Consider the following 15,685-nt stretch of genomic DNA (forward strand, 5'->3'; position numbering starts at 1 on the left):
CCTTTTTTTTCTTTCTTTCTACTTTTCAAACAGAGGTAACTTGGCTGTCAATCTTGTACAGTTTAAAATCAAAAAGCTGGAGTGGAGGAGATGGAAAGGTGTACGCAAAATAATAATAATCATCATCATTAAAAGTTGAAATGCTATTTCTACGGCTTCTCCAACCATACATTCAGTTCCCTAAAGATGGCAAAAGACCGAACAAGGATTCCAGATTCCTGGAAAAAAATTAATTAAAAAACCCCACCGGAAATGCCGAGAGATCTAATGAAAGCGAAGACATGCAAAAGAGAAATGGTTACGCACTTAGATTTGTTCTTCACTGCAGGTTTCGGAGAAATGGGGTTGAAAATGCTCACTTAAAAGCCAGGCATTTTAAAACTGAGCAGCCAGGGGTCACGTAACCCAAGTTACGTTTTTGCCCACCTTAAAACGCGACACGACATTAAGCGGGGTGCTTCGGTTCTCTGCGGGGAAAGAACCTCACACACACACACACACACACACCCCTTAACTTGGAGTGGGGATAGCTGGGGTTGAATCAATGTCGCCAAATCAATATTAATCCTTAGAATGCCACATTTCGTGTATTATTTTTTTTAAAAAACGGGGAAAGGCAAACTGCTCAATTTTGCGACGGGCACGGGTTATTGCTTAATGGAAACGGCTTATGTTTTGGATGACGATCGATCGATCAAACCAATCCGTTATTAGGAGAAAATTAAGCTTTTGTCGTTTTGTGCAAGGGGACAAAAAAAGGTAAACGGCAAGGATTTTTTCGTGGCTAGGTTTTTGTTCTTCGGAACTAAGTTTTCAAGAAGGATTTATTTCCCCAGTTAAATCTCTCAGCTAGGAAGGGTACAGGATAAGGAGCTAGGTTTGGTTAGTTAATTAATTCTGTTTTTGGTACCTCTTGGTCCCATATTTGAAATTCTCGCAAATCGGACTCGAGTCCGTCTTTATTCTAGGTAGCCTGCATAGATACTAAATAAAAGTGAAGAGTAAATTTTTTTTAAAAATGGGGGGGGGGGGGGCGGAGAAGAGAAAGAAAATGACTATAACTATTTCTTTGCTATAGAATATTTTGCGCCAAAATTTCCTCCCCCTTAGCAGAAGCAAGCCACGTGGTACAATTCAATCATGCAAGCAATGCTTGGAGTTCCCCATTTAATAAACATTATTGTAACCACATCAGCCAGTTTTACAACAGTTCTGGAGTTGATTCTGGTGGGGTTTTTTTTTGTTTTTTTTGTTGTGACAAACTTAAGTTGAAAAAGAAAAAAGAAAAGAAAAACACCTTGGACCCACGTCCATGAAACAGTGCAAAGTTTAAGACAGGGAAAAACAAACTCATTTTTCCTCCCAAAAAATGTCTTTCTGTTTTCTTAGAAATTAAATTATGTGTGGTTTTGTTTTCTTCTGTCTTGAGGTGGGGGGGGGAGAGGAGGAGGAAGGGAGGAGGAAAAAATAAAGGGCAACCAAGAAATGGGGGAGAAAAACAAAAGAGAGAGAGAATTTGCAAAAGGAAAATAAGAACTAACAGCCGCGACCTTCTGAATTTTAAGGGCAAGTTATAAGCCTAAGACTTTCTGATAAATTGTGAGGAGAGAAAAAGAAAAGGAAAAGAAATAGCATTCTTTAAAAGTACATTAAAGCAGTGATTTTAAACAAAGAAAGCAGAACTAGAACATCTTAAATTTTTAATCCTTTCTTTACAGATTACCTAGACCACTTTTGATTAAGAAACGGTAGAAAGTTAGTTTTAACAGCTACAAGTTAACACCAAGAGGTGACAACTTGTCAATTTCCATAGAGAGTCCTGCTTTGGGGGTTGTGTCTGAAATGCACTTCTTCAGCTCTTCTATCACACATTGCTGACATCAACTCGGTCAGGTGTTGTTTTTGTTGTTGTTGTTGTTTTGTTGTGTTTTGTTTTGTTGTTGTCGTTTGTTTGTTTTTTGTTTAGTCCACTGGTCGTTTTTCACCATATTTCTTTGTAAACTCTTCAGCATTCTTACAGAATTTTTTACGGTCCTTAGAGTATTCTTCGGCTAAGTCGGCTCGAAGGGGGTGCTCTGGTTGAGGGTCGTTCACCAGTGCTATGAGGGACTGGATTACTGTCGAGAGAAAGGAAAAGGAAAAAAAAAAAAAAGAAGGGGAGGGAGGAAGGGAAGAAGAAAGAGGGGGGAAAGAAAGAAGGAAGGAAGGAGAAAAAGAGAGATCAGTGTGGCCGGGAAAGAGAGCCGCAGAATTGTCGATTTGCAGATCCCGAGATTTATTGGTTATCGAATTTAATTTGCCACCCATCTCGCAATTGAAGCGATTCTGAGCAGATGGCACTCAAATTCTTGGGAATGGCAATTAAGTCCTCCACAAATGAACTGGGGCGCTCACATTGCAGCACTTGGCAAAAGGGCCCAGCAGAGATTATACTAACTGAGGCTTCTCAGGAAACTGAATGAAAAACTACTGGTGACCTTCCACCGCTGCAAAATAGAGAGTATTTTAACTTAATGCACCTGCGTATGGTTTACCAATTGCACAGTGTCAGATAGGTCAGCACTCCAGAGGGTCAACGTCATTGCCCAGAGGATCATATTGGTTGCTTTCTCCCCTCTTTGGAAGAGCTTTATAGCTCCTGCTGCCTTAAGAAAGTTCAAAAACATTCTTAAAGATCCATCTCATCCTGGGCACTCCTTTTTTTTTTTTTTGAACTATTACCATCTGGCAGCCGGTACAGGGCAATAAAAAGAAGGACAAATAGGCTGAAAAACAGCTTCTATCCCAGGGTAATAACCATATTGAATTCTACGGTATAGTGCAGTATCGGGTTTTCAATTTCGATTATACAGAGTGGGAAGGGTGTGTGTTTGCGTTTTTATTTTTGTAGTTATAATGTACACTGAAGACGGCATTTAATTTCGTTGTACCATGTGCAGTGACAATAAAGTAATCTATAAATGCTTTCCAAACTCTTATTTTTTAATGGGAGAGGGCTAGGAGTTTCCGATGCATGTATTGAACAAACAACCGAAAAGCTGTCGTGTATATGCCATCGTGTTTAAATCTGAATTGAACGCAAATGGAAATGAAAATGTTCACCCTTTAATTGCTGCTTATTTAAGGCTGTGGCTCCTAAACTTTGTCCTTAAAGCTGGAGTGCGGCCTTCAAGCCCAGCTTTGGCCACGGTTGGCTAAATAAACCACCATTGACTGGAATGTGCTAAAGCAAAATGGGAGAGATTACATTAAATCTGGAGCTATTACATACATACGACCATCTTTACTGGTATATTTAATTGACCGGATCAGCCACTGTAATGGCGGTACTTTCAGATTTATGAATGAACTGCTCTCTGTGTGTACAAAGCTTTTCCTCGCAGTAACGAAGAGAGAAACTCCGTTCTGAATCCACACTCAAGCGGACGTGTAAATAAAAAATGCTGGAGGAGGAATATCTAGCTCATCCTGGATTATTAGAATAAACCATTTAAGAATTGGCTGAAAGCGTACTAAAACACCTCACGGCCACCTAGCTGGGGTTTTATTCAAGCGATGATGAATAAGGTAGACCATACACGCCTTGAATATTGGACAAATCATTTTCGGATGTTTCAGATGTTTTCCTTTGTGATAAATTCAGATTTTAAACTAAGCTAGGGAGGGAAGAATTAGAAAAGTCATTCGCCCTCCAAAGCGGTCCCGTCAACAAGATTTAAATTAGCCCAGCATGCTTGTGCTTGGAGATCCAGCAGAGAGAAAAACCCCTTCCCAAAATTAAGATCTAGTACAGAGATCGACAGGGGGACGCGGTGGCGCAGGGGCTAAGACGCTGACCTTGTCGATCGAAAGGTCGGCAGTTCAACGGTTCGAATCCCTAGTGCTGCCGCGTAACGGGGTGAGCTCCCGTTGCTTGTCCCAGCTTCTGCCAACCTAGCAGTTCGAAAGCACGTAAAAAATGCAAGTAGAAAAAACAGAGACCACCTTTGGTGGGAAGGTAACTGAGTTCCGTGCGCCTTTGACGTTGAGTCATGCCGGCCACATGACCACGCAGACGTCTTCAGACAGCACTGGCTCTTTGGCTTTGAAACGGAGATGAGCACCGCCCCCTAGAGTCGGGAACAACTAGCATGTATGTGCGAGGGGAACCTTTACTTTTACCTTATAGAGATTGACAGGCCCAAACGGCTGGAGATCGCTTACCTTGATCAGTTTTGGTGGCTGGTTTCCAGTTTTCAGCACTAATTACCGGCAGACAAACCTGCCCCTTTTCATCGATGTTAGGGTGATAGATTTTCGTTTTAAATGTAATCTTGGGAGGTTTGAATGGGTACTCTGCAGGAAAGTTGATTTCGATTCTGAACGCCCCCTTGTCGTATGGAGGGTTGTCCTAAAAAAAGCCACACAGAAGGTTTGAAAATCAGCCCACAACCAGAGGATGAATGGAGAGGGAACTTGAATGGAAAGCGGGAAGGGGGTGGGAATCAGATATACAGGTAGTTCTCGATTTACAACCGTTCGTTTATAGCGACCGTTCTAAGTTAACCATGGCACTGGAAAAGTGTGACCTGTGACCGTTTATCACACTTATGACCATTGGAGCATCCCCATGGTTATGTGATCAGACGTCAGATACTTGGCAACTGGCATGTACTTATGACAGTTGTAATAACCCGGGGGTCATGTGATCCTCTTTTGTAGAGTGGTGCGGTGGGCTAGAGGTGGAGCTCTCGCCTCACAATCAGGAGGCTGTGAGTTCGATCCTAGGTAGAGGTGGATATTTCTCTCTCTGGGCACAATGAGAATATTATCTGCTGGGAGAAAAAACTCCGCACTGGCGACAGGAAGGGCATCCGGCCAGTAAACGCTCAGTTCCATTCAGTTGCCCAGATTCCACCCTGCAAGGGGTTATGGGGTCATAAAAAGAAGATTTGATTCCCTTTTGTGACCTTCTGAGTCGACGGGAAAGCCAGATTCACTTAACAGCCGTGTCGCTAACTTAACACCTGCAGCGATTCACTTAACAACTGTGGCAAGGAAGGTTGTAAGATGGGGCAAAAACTCACTTAATAGATGTTTCGCTTAGCCACATACATTTTGGGCCCAATTGTGGCTGTAAAGTCAAGGATTATCTGTCTAAGATCCATCACTTAAAAATATTTTTTTAAAGGATTTTTTTAAAAGGACTAAAAGAATAGGTGATTCAAAGTTGAGAATGAAGGGAACAGAAAATGTTTTGTGGCTTTTTTTTAATGATTTGTTTTCAGATCTAAATCTAGTCCTTTCAAAATCTTTTCTTAACTCTCCCTTTTCTGCTTTTTTTTCTTCCCATTTTTGGCAATGCGACTTGTTTTATTTTATTTTTTTAAAATTTGGTTTTTTTAAAAAAAGCTCACATATTGCAATCTTTATCAGCAGGATTCAGTTAGTTTTATGCAACCTCCTGAAAAAAATGGGAAGGTGGGTTTCTTAACTGAATATCCACTCTGGGGTTTTTTTATACTGTTTCTCTTGTTTTTATTGTTGTCCATATTGTTTCGTTCTTGAGGTTGTCAGCGGCCCGGTTAGTTTATTTAACTACTTTAAATAAAATAAAAAGTTTGCCTGTGTTAACTTTTTCCACCAAGGAGTGTTCACACACAGACAAGATTCAATACAAATTACAGAATTGTTTACCGAAGACAGAACGATTAGGAATTTACCGATAAAAGCCTGCCGGAAGGATTATCTTGTAAAACTAGCATCTGGATAAAACAGTTGAACGACTATTATTCTTAAAGCACTGACTTGTTAGAAATAATAATAATAAAAGAATTGCAAGATACAACTTGACATTTTTTTTTAAAAAAAGTACCTCTATTCAAAGATATACCGTATTTTTCAGACTATAAGACACACTTTTTTGTCTCCCAAAAAAATTTTCTGCTTTTTTCTTCCCATTTTTGGCAATGCGACTTGTTTTATTTTATTTTTTTAAAATTTGGTTTTTTTTAAAAAAAGCTCACATATTGCAATCTTTATCAGCAGGATTCAGTTAGTTTTATGCAACCTCCTGAAAAAAATGGGAAGGTGGGTTTCTTAACTGAATATCCACTCTGGGGTTTTTTTATACTGTTTCTCTTGTTTTTATTGTTGTCCATATTGTTTCGTTCTTGAGGTTGTCAGCGGCCCGGTTAGTTTATTTAACTACTTTAAATAAAATAAAAAGTTTGCCTGTGTTAACTTTTTCCACCAAGGAGTGTTCACACACAGACAAGATTCAATACAAATTACAGAATTGTTTACCGAAGACAGAACGATTAGGAATTTACCGATAAAAGCCTGCCGGAAGGATTATCTTGTAAAACTAGCATCTGGATAAAACAGTTGAACGACTATTATTCTTAAAGCACTGACTTGTTAGAAATAATAATAATAAAAGAATTGCAAGATACAACTTGACATTTTTTTTTAAAAAAAAGTACCTCTATTCAAAGATATACCGTATTTTTCAGACTATAAGACACACTTTTTTGTCTCCCAAAAAAATTTTCTGCATTTTCTGTGCCTCTTATAGACTGAATATTGCTGAAGCCCCACCCACCTGCCAGCTATTATTTTGGCCTTTTTTCCGGCCTTTTCCAAGCCTTTTTTGGCCCATTTTTGAGGCTTTTTTGGCCCGTTTTGGGGGCTTTTTCAGCCCATTTTCGGGACTTTTTTGGCCCATTTTTGAAGCTTTATTCGGCCCTTTTTCCGTTCTTGAGGCTTTTTTTTTGGCCTGTTTTTGAGGCTTTTTTTGGCCTGTTTTTGAGACTTCAAAGCCACAAAACGGCCCCAAAAGACCCCAAAATGGGCCAAAAAGCCTTGAAAACGGGTCAAAAAGCCCCCAAAATGGCCCCCAAAAGCCACAAAACGGCCCCAAAAGCCCCCAAAATGGGCCAAAAAGCCTTGAAAATGGATCAAAACCCCAAAATGGGCTGAAAAAAGTCCCAAAAACGACCCCCCCAAAAGCCACAAAAACGGCCCCAAAAAGCCCCCAAAATGGGCCAAAAAAGCCTTGAAAACGGGTCAAAAAAAAGCCCCCAAAATGGGCTGAAAAAAGGCTGGAAACGGCCAGAAAAAAGACCTGAAAAAAGGGAGACCAAAAACTTTTATCGTTTTCCACTTCTAAATTTAGGTGCATCTTATAGTCTGAAAAATACGGTATTTAGCGCCTGAATGGAAAACACGCACTCCTCCGTTCTGGGACAGTAACCCATTCAAGATTTGTTTGGGGTGGGGAAGGTGGAGCCTGGGGCAACGGAGATAAATAAAAGAGGCAGGGAATATTCAACCCTCCAGTATAAATAATTCACTCACGGACGCTACTTTTTATACAGCTGGTCATCCACTTACGATCACCATTGGACCCGACATTTCTGCTGCTAAGTGAGACATTTGTAAAGTGACTTTTTGCCCTTTCATGACCTTTTTTTTGAGACGGTCATTAAGCGAATCACTGCAGCTTATTAAGTTAGATATAGGGAAGCGAATAGGGCTTCATCTTTGACTTCGCTTGTCAGAAGGTCCCAGAAAAAGACACTGCAACCGTCATATATACTAGTGTTTCCCCGAAAATAAGACCCTGTCTTATATATTTTTGAACCCTGAAATAAGCGCTTGGCCTTATTTTCGGGGAGATTATCATTTTGGGGTGCATGGAGCAAGACGGGGCTCCTCTTGCTGTCTCACCCAATTTCCAGCTCTGTCTCCCTAACCCTAACCAGAGGAAATGGTGGGGACCCGCTGCGCATGCGTTTAAATATTTTTTTTTGGGGGGGGGGTTATTTTTGGGGAAATACAATATGAGTCAGCTGCCAAACATCCAAATTTTGACCGCAGGACCGTGAAGATGCTAAAACGGTTGTTAAGTGTGAGAAAGGATCATACTTATTTTCCCTGAAAATAAGATATTAAAACAGGGTCTTTTATTAATTTTTGTTCCAAAAGACTCATTAAGACTTATTTCAGGGGATATATAGTACTGAATGTGTCCATCTGGCTGACTGTTGTGGTCCGTTAGCAGCCTGCGGAGCTGGCAACAGAGTCGGACAGCGATGAGGCTGAGGTGTGAGGCCAGACCCATCGGGAAGTGAGGTGCGGACTCCAGAGACTGATAGTAGTGAGGCAGAGGAACAGGAGTCTGTTCCTAATGCATGCATGAGAAGAGCTGCCAGAAGGCAAGAGCAGCTCAAGCAGAGAGGACAACTCGGGAGTAAGGCCAAGAGATGATTGGCCCCTCCCATAAGGCTTAAAACAGACCAGCAATGGAGTTTCAGCTTTGCCAGAAAACAATGTTGTAGCTGCGTCTTCTGCTTCGTCTTCTGCTTCATGTACGTCTTTGTTTTTGTGGCTTTTGGACATTTGCCAGGAAGGGCCTTTGGCAGTTTGCCTAATTGGACTAAAGTTTGTGAGATAACTGAGGAATTTGTGTTGGGAGGCATTTGTTTTACTTTGAGTTGAACCGACGCTGGGAATGAAGTAATTCCCAGCTGTTCGAATAAAGTTTGTTTTTCCACAGATTAAATTTATTACTATCTACTTGGGCCTGGGTCACCACACTGACGATTTTAACTGGGGTTTATTTTTTGGGTAGGGCAATTGAGCCCAACATTTCTGTCGCTAAACAAAACGGCTTTTAAGTGAGTTTTGCCCAGTTTTCCGACTTTTTTTTTTGGGACACGGTTGTTAAGCAATTCACTGCAATGGGGAAATGAATCGTGCAGTCGGTAAGTGAATTTAGCTTCTCCCGTTGGCTTTTGCTTGTTGGAAGCCGGCTGGGAAGGTTACAAATGGTGATCACGTGGCCCCAGGATCGTGCAACAGTCATTAAGTACATGCCAGTTGCCAGGTGCCCAAATTTTGATCACGTGACCACGGAGATGCTGTTAACGGTCATCAGTCATTTTTCAGTGCCGTCGTTAACTTTAAACGGTCACTTAATGAACGGCTGTAAGTCAAGGACTGCCTTAAGAGAGCATTTCTTGTCCTGGCCAATACCTGTGGGGATGTGAGGGACAGGTATAGATTCTGTGATAGGGAATGAAATCTAAATTTCTTGAAATAAATTCTACGTTTCCCATACCTGCATATTTTTTTTTAATTTGAATTTATATCCCGCCCTTCTCCGAAGACTCAGGGCGGCTTACACTGTGTTAAGCAATCGTCTTCATCCATTTATATATTATATATAAAGTCAACTTTATTGCCCCCAACAATCTGGGTCCTCATTTTACCTACCTTATAAAGGATGGAAGGCTGAGTCAACCTTGGGCCTGGTGGGACTTGAACTTGCAATAATTGCAAGCAGCTGTGTTAATAACAGACAGACTTAGTCTGCTGAGCCACCAGAGGCCCCTATATGGCTTAGTTGCTATTTTATCTAAGGCCCATTTTGAAGTTTTTAAGAGTTGTGGTGTGCTTTTCCTTGCTTTCGTTTTTTCCTTCATTATCTACCCTGTTGCCCCGAAAATAAGACATCCTCTGATAATAAGCCCAACTGGGCTTTTGAGCGCATGCGTTTAAATAAGCCCTCCCTGAAAATATTTAAATGCATGCACAGCTGGTCCCTGCCATTTCCTCTGGTTAGGGTTAGGGAGACAGAGCTGGAAATCGGGTAAGACGGCAAGAGGAGCCCTGTCTTGCTCCACGCGCCCCAAAATAATAAGACCTCCCCGAAAATAAGGCCGAGCGCTTATTTTGGGGTTGAAAAATATATAAGGTAAGGTCTTGTTTTCGGGAAAAAGACGGTATCTTTTCTTTCTTTGCTGTTGTGTCTTGTGAGCTGCACAACAATAGGAGCTTCTCTTTTTTAAGTTTTAACCACTGCACAATGATTTAGATGTTTAAGGGCTTTATAAATTATGAATACTTTTCTTTTAATGCAAAGATGGATGGCAGCTAATTTAATTATTCAGGTGGCATTCCTCAGAAGTATTTTTTTTTCCCTCTTCACTCTGGAAAATCCATGGATTTATTCAATCTGGATCTGCATGGACCAACTCGAAGGTTTCAGGGTATTTAAGGAAAAATTAAAGAAATTTAATTTAATTTAATTTAATTTAATTTAATTTAATTACAAGAGGTTTGTTTCACACTCACGGGAACAATAAGCCCTTGCCAAGTCAATAAGTTAGCTTCGTCCACCTGGATATTACGGAAATTCTTCATTCCACATTTGCGGATTTCTTCAAGCTCCTACAAGCAGAGCAGAGAAAAGAGAAAAAGCATATTAAACACATCAGCCAAAATAATCGGTTGTAATATTCAGGAAAACAGGCGTGTTGTTTTTACTTTCATTATCATCTCAAAGTCAAATTGTCTCACAGTCAGTCTCTCCCCCCCCCCTTCTCTTCCTCTTGTCTTGCTACAGATTTACTACAAGGAGGTACAGAGGGGATAGCTGAAAACTGGGAACAATCTGGAAAAGGCACAATTCCTCTGTTTGACTTTTCACAGAGAATTCAGACTTAATACCAGCCAGCATTCTTGGCACTATGTTATACAGGTAGTCCTCGACTTACGACCCCAATGGAGCCCCAAATTTCTCTTGCTGAGCGGAGCTCAGTTTTGCCCTGTTTTACGACCTTCTTGCCCCAGTTGTTAAGTGAATTGCTGCGGTTGTTAAGTGAATTGGGCTCCCCCCTGACTTTGTCAGGTCACAGAAGGGGATCACATGACCCCAAGATGCTGCAACCGTTATAATACGAGTCAGTTGCCAAGAGTCCGAGTTTTGATCACGTGAGCATGGGGATGCTGAAATGGTTAGAGTTGTGTGAAAAATGGTCATAGGCTGCATTTTTCAGCGCCTCTGTAACTTCGAACGTGTTGTAAGTCGAGGACTGCTTGTTATAGAGTCACCTTTGGGAAGGCAATGATAAAAATTCAGGATTTGTGGCCCTGGTAACCCCAATGATAAAAATTCAGAATTTGTGCCATGAGTGTGGTTGGAAATTCAAAATAAAAAGATGACATAATATAATATAGATGGCATGCCCCTTTCTTTCTATTAAGCAATGTGTGTGAAGAGAGGTTATAATTTCTGAGTAGGCCTCAGCGCGCTTGCATCAATTAAGTTTTCCACTTAAAATAGCTCTTCACATATTTTTTTTAAAAAAATATGTGTATAAAATATCTAACACTACACATATTAACTGCCGCTAGGATGGCCTTCGCTCAATGTTGGAAACAGCCATGTATACCTACAGAGAAACTTGTTATACAAAAAGGTCATGAATGGCGCAGAAATGGACAAACTAACGCTGAGTTTAAAAGATAAAGAGACATCAGTATTTTATAATATATGGGAACAGTGGATAGAACGGAGATAAACAAAGATATTTAGTTACTAAGTATAAACAATAGATAAAACAAGAACGTAAATACATAACGATTTAATTTTTGCAATTAATGCACCGATTATTGTTATAAGAAAAAACACCACAAATACCTGTTAAGTGATATAACCTTTTTCTTCTTCTTTTTTTTCTATGTTTTTAATGTAAAAAAAGTTCAATAAACTATATTTAAAAAAAATAGCTCTTCTTAATTTTTTTTAAAAAAACCACTTCTTATAATAACTTTTTTTTTTGTTTTGAGAAAAAATTTATTTTTCTAGACATACATAAAAACATCTTCAATACAAATAGAAACAGCGTGTCAGTTGGTTGGTTACAAATCTTTTGTGCAATTTCACCATACCCGTGATATGTAAATTGACTAATTTTGTGTTTTACCAATTTAATACATATCCAAATATTTTGGCCAATTTATCATTTGTTTAACTGGAGATATTTGTTCCCTGCCTTCATATAAAATGTTCTGGATTTTATATTAATTGCATTATATCATTCATTTCCTCCTCTTAATTCAAACCAATATTATGATGTTATATTTTGTATATTTCAAACAATTCTTATCATAACTGTTTTATTTTTAAAAATCTTCCATTTTTTAAACGTGCGGTTACTACATTCGGGGCAACAATAGATTTTAATCGAGGCATTCAGCTTGGCAGATCCTTCTACAGGCATTCCTTGACTTGCAATAATTCACTTAGCGGCGGTTCAAAGTTACAACGGCACTGAAAAATGTAACTTATGACCTTTTTTTCACACTTATGACCGTTGCAGTATTCCCGTGGTCACGTGATCAAAATTCGGATGCTTGGCAACGGATGCGTATTTAGGATGGGACACTGCAACCATCATAAATATGCGTCGGTTGCCAAGCAACTGAATTTTGATCACGTGATCATGGAAATGCTGCAACGGTCGTTAAGTGTGAAAAACCGTCCCTTTTTTCAGTGTTGTCATAGTTTCAAATGGTTGCTAAAAACGAATTGTTGTAAGTCGAGGACTACCTGCACAGTTCAGTAGTGTAACTCTCCCATGCCAGAAACCATGATAAATAAGAACCAAAATAATTCTCTTTCCGTGATTTGGTTAATGAAAAGAAGGACTAGGGGAGACATGATACAAGTCTTCCAATATCTCAGAGGTTGCCACAAAGAAGAGGGAGTCAAGCTATTCTCCAAAGCACCTGAAGGCAGAACAAGAAGCAATGGGTGGAAACTAATCGAGGAGAGACGCAACCTAGAACTAAGGAGGAATTTCCTGACATTGAGAACAATTAACCAGTGGAACAGCTTGCCTCCAGAAGTTATGGATGCTCCAACACTGGAAGTTTTAAGAGACTGGACAACCATTTGTCTAAAGTGGTATAGGCTTTCCTGCGGTTGGACTAGAAGACCTGCAAAGATCCCGTCCGCCTCTGCTATTCTGTTAATTCAGATTATATCATACGTTTTCCATCGGATAGCCCACTGCAGCCAGAAAGGAGCATCAAGTAGAAAGATAGTACCATTCCCTACAATTGCAGCCAACGTAACCAAGTAAACATAGCCGTAACTGCAAAATTTTAAACAGAAAGAAAAATGAGAAGAAATTAACCAAAACAGGATTATGCCCTTATCTGGGGGGTGGGGGAGAGAAACCTCTTCGGAGACTTGGCAAACTAGCATGTGACTCACATCCTACGAAAAACGAGAGGAAGAGACCCATGACTGTTTTTCAAAACTGGGAGCACCACTCCTATCCCAATATTGATATAGTTAACAAAGGCTCAAGGTGGTAACAAAAGCTTGAAAAGAAAATGTCAGGAATAACATACAAACAAGATAAGTGTTGTTGTTTGTTCGGTTGCGAAGGTAGCTAATTTACGTACCACGCGCATCCAAAATAGACTGATGTCCCTGATGACACGTAAACCAATCAGCAAAACCATTTCAAAATTTTGGTTTCCACCAATTAGTAGCTGCTGCTCCTACAACAGTTTGCAATGACATCTGCCTGCAATTTGGCAGTTCGAATCTCACCAGGCTCAAGTTTGACAGCTGTCCATCCTTCTGAGGTGGGTAAATTGAGGACCCAGATTGTTGGGGGCAAAAGGCTGACTCTGTAAACTGCTTAGAGAGGGCTGTGAAGCGGTATAGCAATAACACTTAGATTTATATACCGCTTCACAGGTCTATAAGTCTAAGGACAATTGCTATTGCTGTCCTTCCTTCCTTCCTTCCTTCCTTCCTTCCTTCCTTCCTTCCTTCCTTCCTTCCTTCCTTCCTACCTTCCCCCCTTTCCTTTCATCCATCCATCCATCCATGGTGCAAAGTGGTTAGAATGCAGAACTCTGCCCACTGCTGGAAGTTTGATCCTGATCAGTTCAAGGTTGACTCAGCCTGCCATCCTTCCGAAGTCGGTAAAGTGAGGACCCAGATTGTTGGGGGCAATGTGCTGACTCTTTAAACTGCTTAGAGAGGGCTGTAAAGCAGTATAGCAATAGCATTTAAGACTTATATACCGCTTCACAGGTATTTAAGTCTAAGGACAATTGCTACTGCTGTTCCCCTCCCTTCCTTCTCTTCCATCCATCCATCCATCCATCCGTGGTGCAAAGTGGTTAGAATGCAGTATTGCAGGCTAATTCTGCCCACAGTCAGGAGTTCGATTCTGACCGGCTCAAGGTTGACTCAGCCTTCCATCCTTCTAACTGCCAAAGACCTTTCTTGGCAAACGTTCAGAAGTCACAAAAATAAATGCAAGACGTAGACGAAGCAGAAGACGAAGCTACCAACGTTGTTTTCCGGCAAAGCCCAAATGCTGTTGCTGGTCTGTTTTAAACTTTATGGGAGGGGCCAATCATCTCTTGGCCCTACTCCCAAGTTGTCCTTTTTGCTTGAGCTGCTCTTGCCTTTGCAGCTCTTCTCATGCATGCATTAGGAACAGGCTCCTCCTGTTCCTCTGCCTCACTACTATCAGTCTCTGGAGAATCTGGAGTCCGCACCTCACTCCCCGATGGCCCTGGCCTCACCTCAGCCTCATCGCTGTCCGACTCCGTTGCCAGCTCCGTAGGCTGCTGGCGGACCACATGAAGATCTGGTTGGAGCAGGAGCAGAGGTGAAATCCAACAGGTTCTGGAGAACCGGTAGCGGAAATTTTGAGTAGTTTGGAGAGCCAGCAAATACCACCTCTGGTTGGTCCCAGAGAGGGGTAGGAATAGATATTTTGCAATATCCTTCCCCCAGGAGCGGGAAGAGAATGGAGATTTTGCAGTATCCTTCCCCTGCCAAGCCCACCAAGCCATGCCTACAGAACCGGTAGTCAAAAAAATTGGATTTCACCACTGAGCAGGAGTCACCCACAAAATCCATGGAGTAGGTGGATATAATTAGCTACGAATACTAAGCTTACTGCTAACGAAAATAGAACTATCTCATGAGGGATTGGATCAGCAGTGGACAAATCTTGCTTTGGTTTCATGGGTGTGCCTGACGCATTCAGCTCATGCAGGAGTTCAGCCGAGTAAATGTTTGACAATTCAGTTGTGCAGGCAAACACTAATAAACCTTGTCTTGAAGGCAGAAATACAAAGCCCGATTAGAGCAAACCTCTCAAACCCGTCTTGAACGCTCTGAATTCAAGACATGGAAAAACAGAACAAAACAAGACAAGAGATCTTAAAACTCGGTCCCTAACTACATCGCTGCCAGTTCAGCAATCTGGAATTTCCCAAGGAGTTGGCATTCGCCCCTGGTAGTATTAAAGATGTTGTAATTATGTGGCTAGGAAAGTTTTAGGAGTGTGTCACCCTTTGCTGCTGATAATATCCAGCCTTTCGCACAGTACACTTCCTGTCCAAGTTTACATACAGTTTCATCCGAACCCAGGCCAATTATCTTGCTTCTTTTAAGAACTGAAATGAAAAGAAAATGCCACAGGAAAGTCATCTATCACAAGACGTGAGAATCTGCAACCTTGGGTAGGGATGAGTCCTCGCAGATTTACTGTTGGTATGAGTGTCATATCGGTCACATGAAACCTCCTGAGTCACTATGAGCATCCATTTGGTTCTTCCCAGTAGTGGGGACTGTAATCGGGAATAAACCAGCATCATGTCAGATGCTAACCTTTTGGGAGCCTACAGCCAACAACCATTAAACGGTAAAGATTCCCCTTGCACACATGTGCTAGTCGTTCCTGACTCTAGAGGGCAGTGCTCATCTCTGTTTTTCAGAGCCAGCGCTGTCCGAAGACGTCTCCGTGGTCATGTGGCCGGCATGACTCAACGTCAAAGGCGCACAGAACCCTGTTACCTTCCCACCAGAGGTGGT

At 41.2% G+C, this 15,685-nt stretch overlaps 1 protein-coding gene across 3 annotated transcripts in view; it reads right to left on the reverse strand.

Moving 5' to 3' along the window:
• Positions 1-1,397: 1,397 nt before the first annotated feature.
• Positions 1,398-15,685, reverse strand: part of UBE2L3 (ubiquitin conjugating enzyme E2 L3) — a 175,378-nt gene continuing 161,090 nt past the window's right edge. For all 3 annotated transcript variants that reach the window (XM_058157961.1, XM_058157959.1, XM_058157962.1), the window contains 3 exons: positions 10,120-10,215; positions 4,204-4,390; positions 1,398-2,117 (listed from right to left, as the gene is read on the reverse strand). In XM_058157961.1, the coding sequence (XP_058013944.1) occupies positions 1,963-2,117; positions 4,204-4,390; positions 10,120-10,215 (438 nt within the window). In that variant the 3' untranslated portion in view covers positions 1,398-1,962. The remainder of the gene's footprint in view (positions 2,118-4,203; positions 4,391-10,119; positions 10,216-15,685) is intronic.

The sequence above is a fragment of the Ahaetulla prasina genome, chromosome 15 (assembly GCF_028640845.1).
Source record: "Ahaetulla prasina isolate Xishuangbanna chromosome 15, ASM2864084v1, whole genome shotgun sequence".
NCBI classification, from domain to species: domain Eukaryota; kingdom Metazoa; phylum Chordata; class Lepidosauria; order Squamata; family Colubridae; genus Ahaetulla; species Ahaetulla prasina.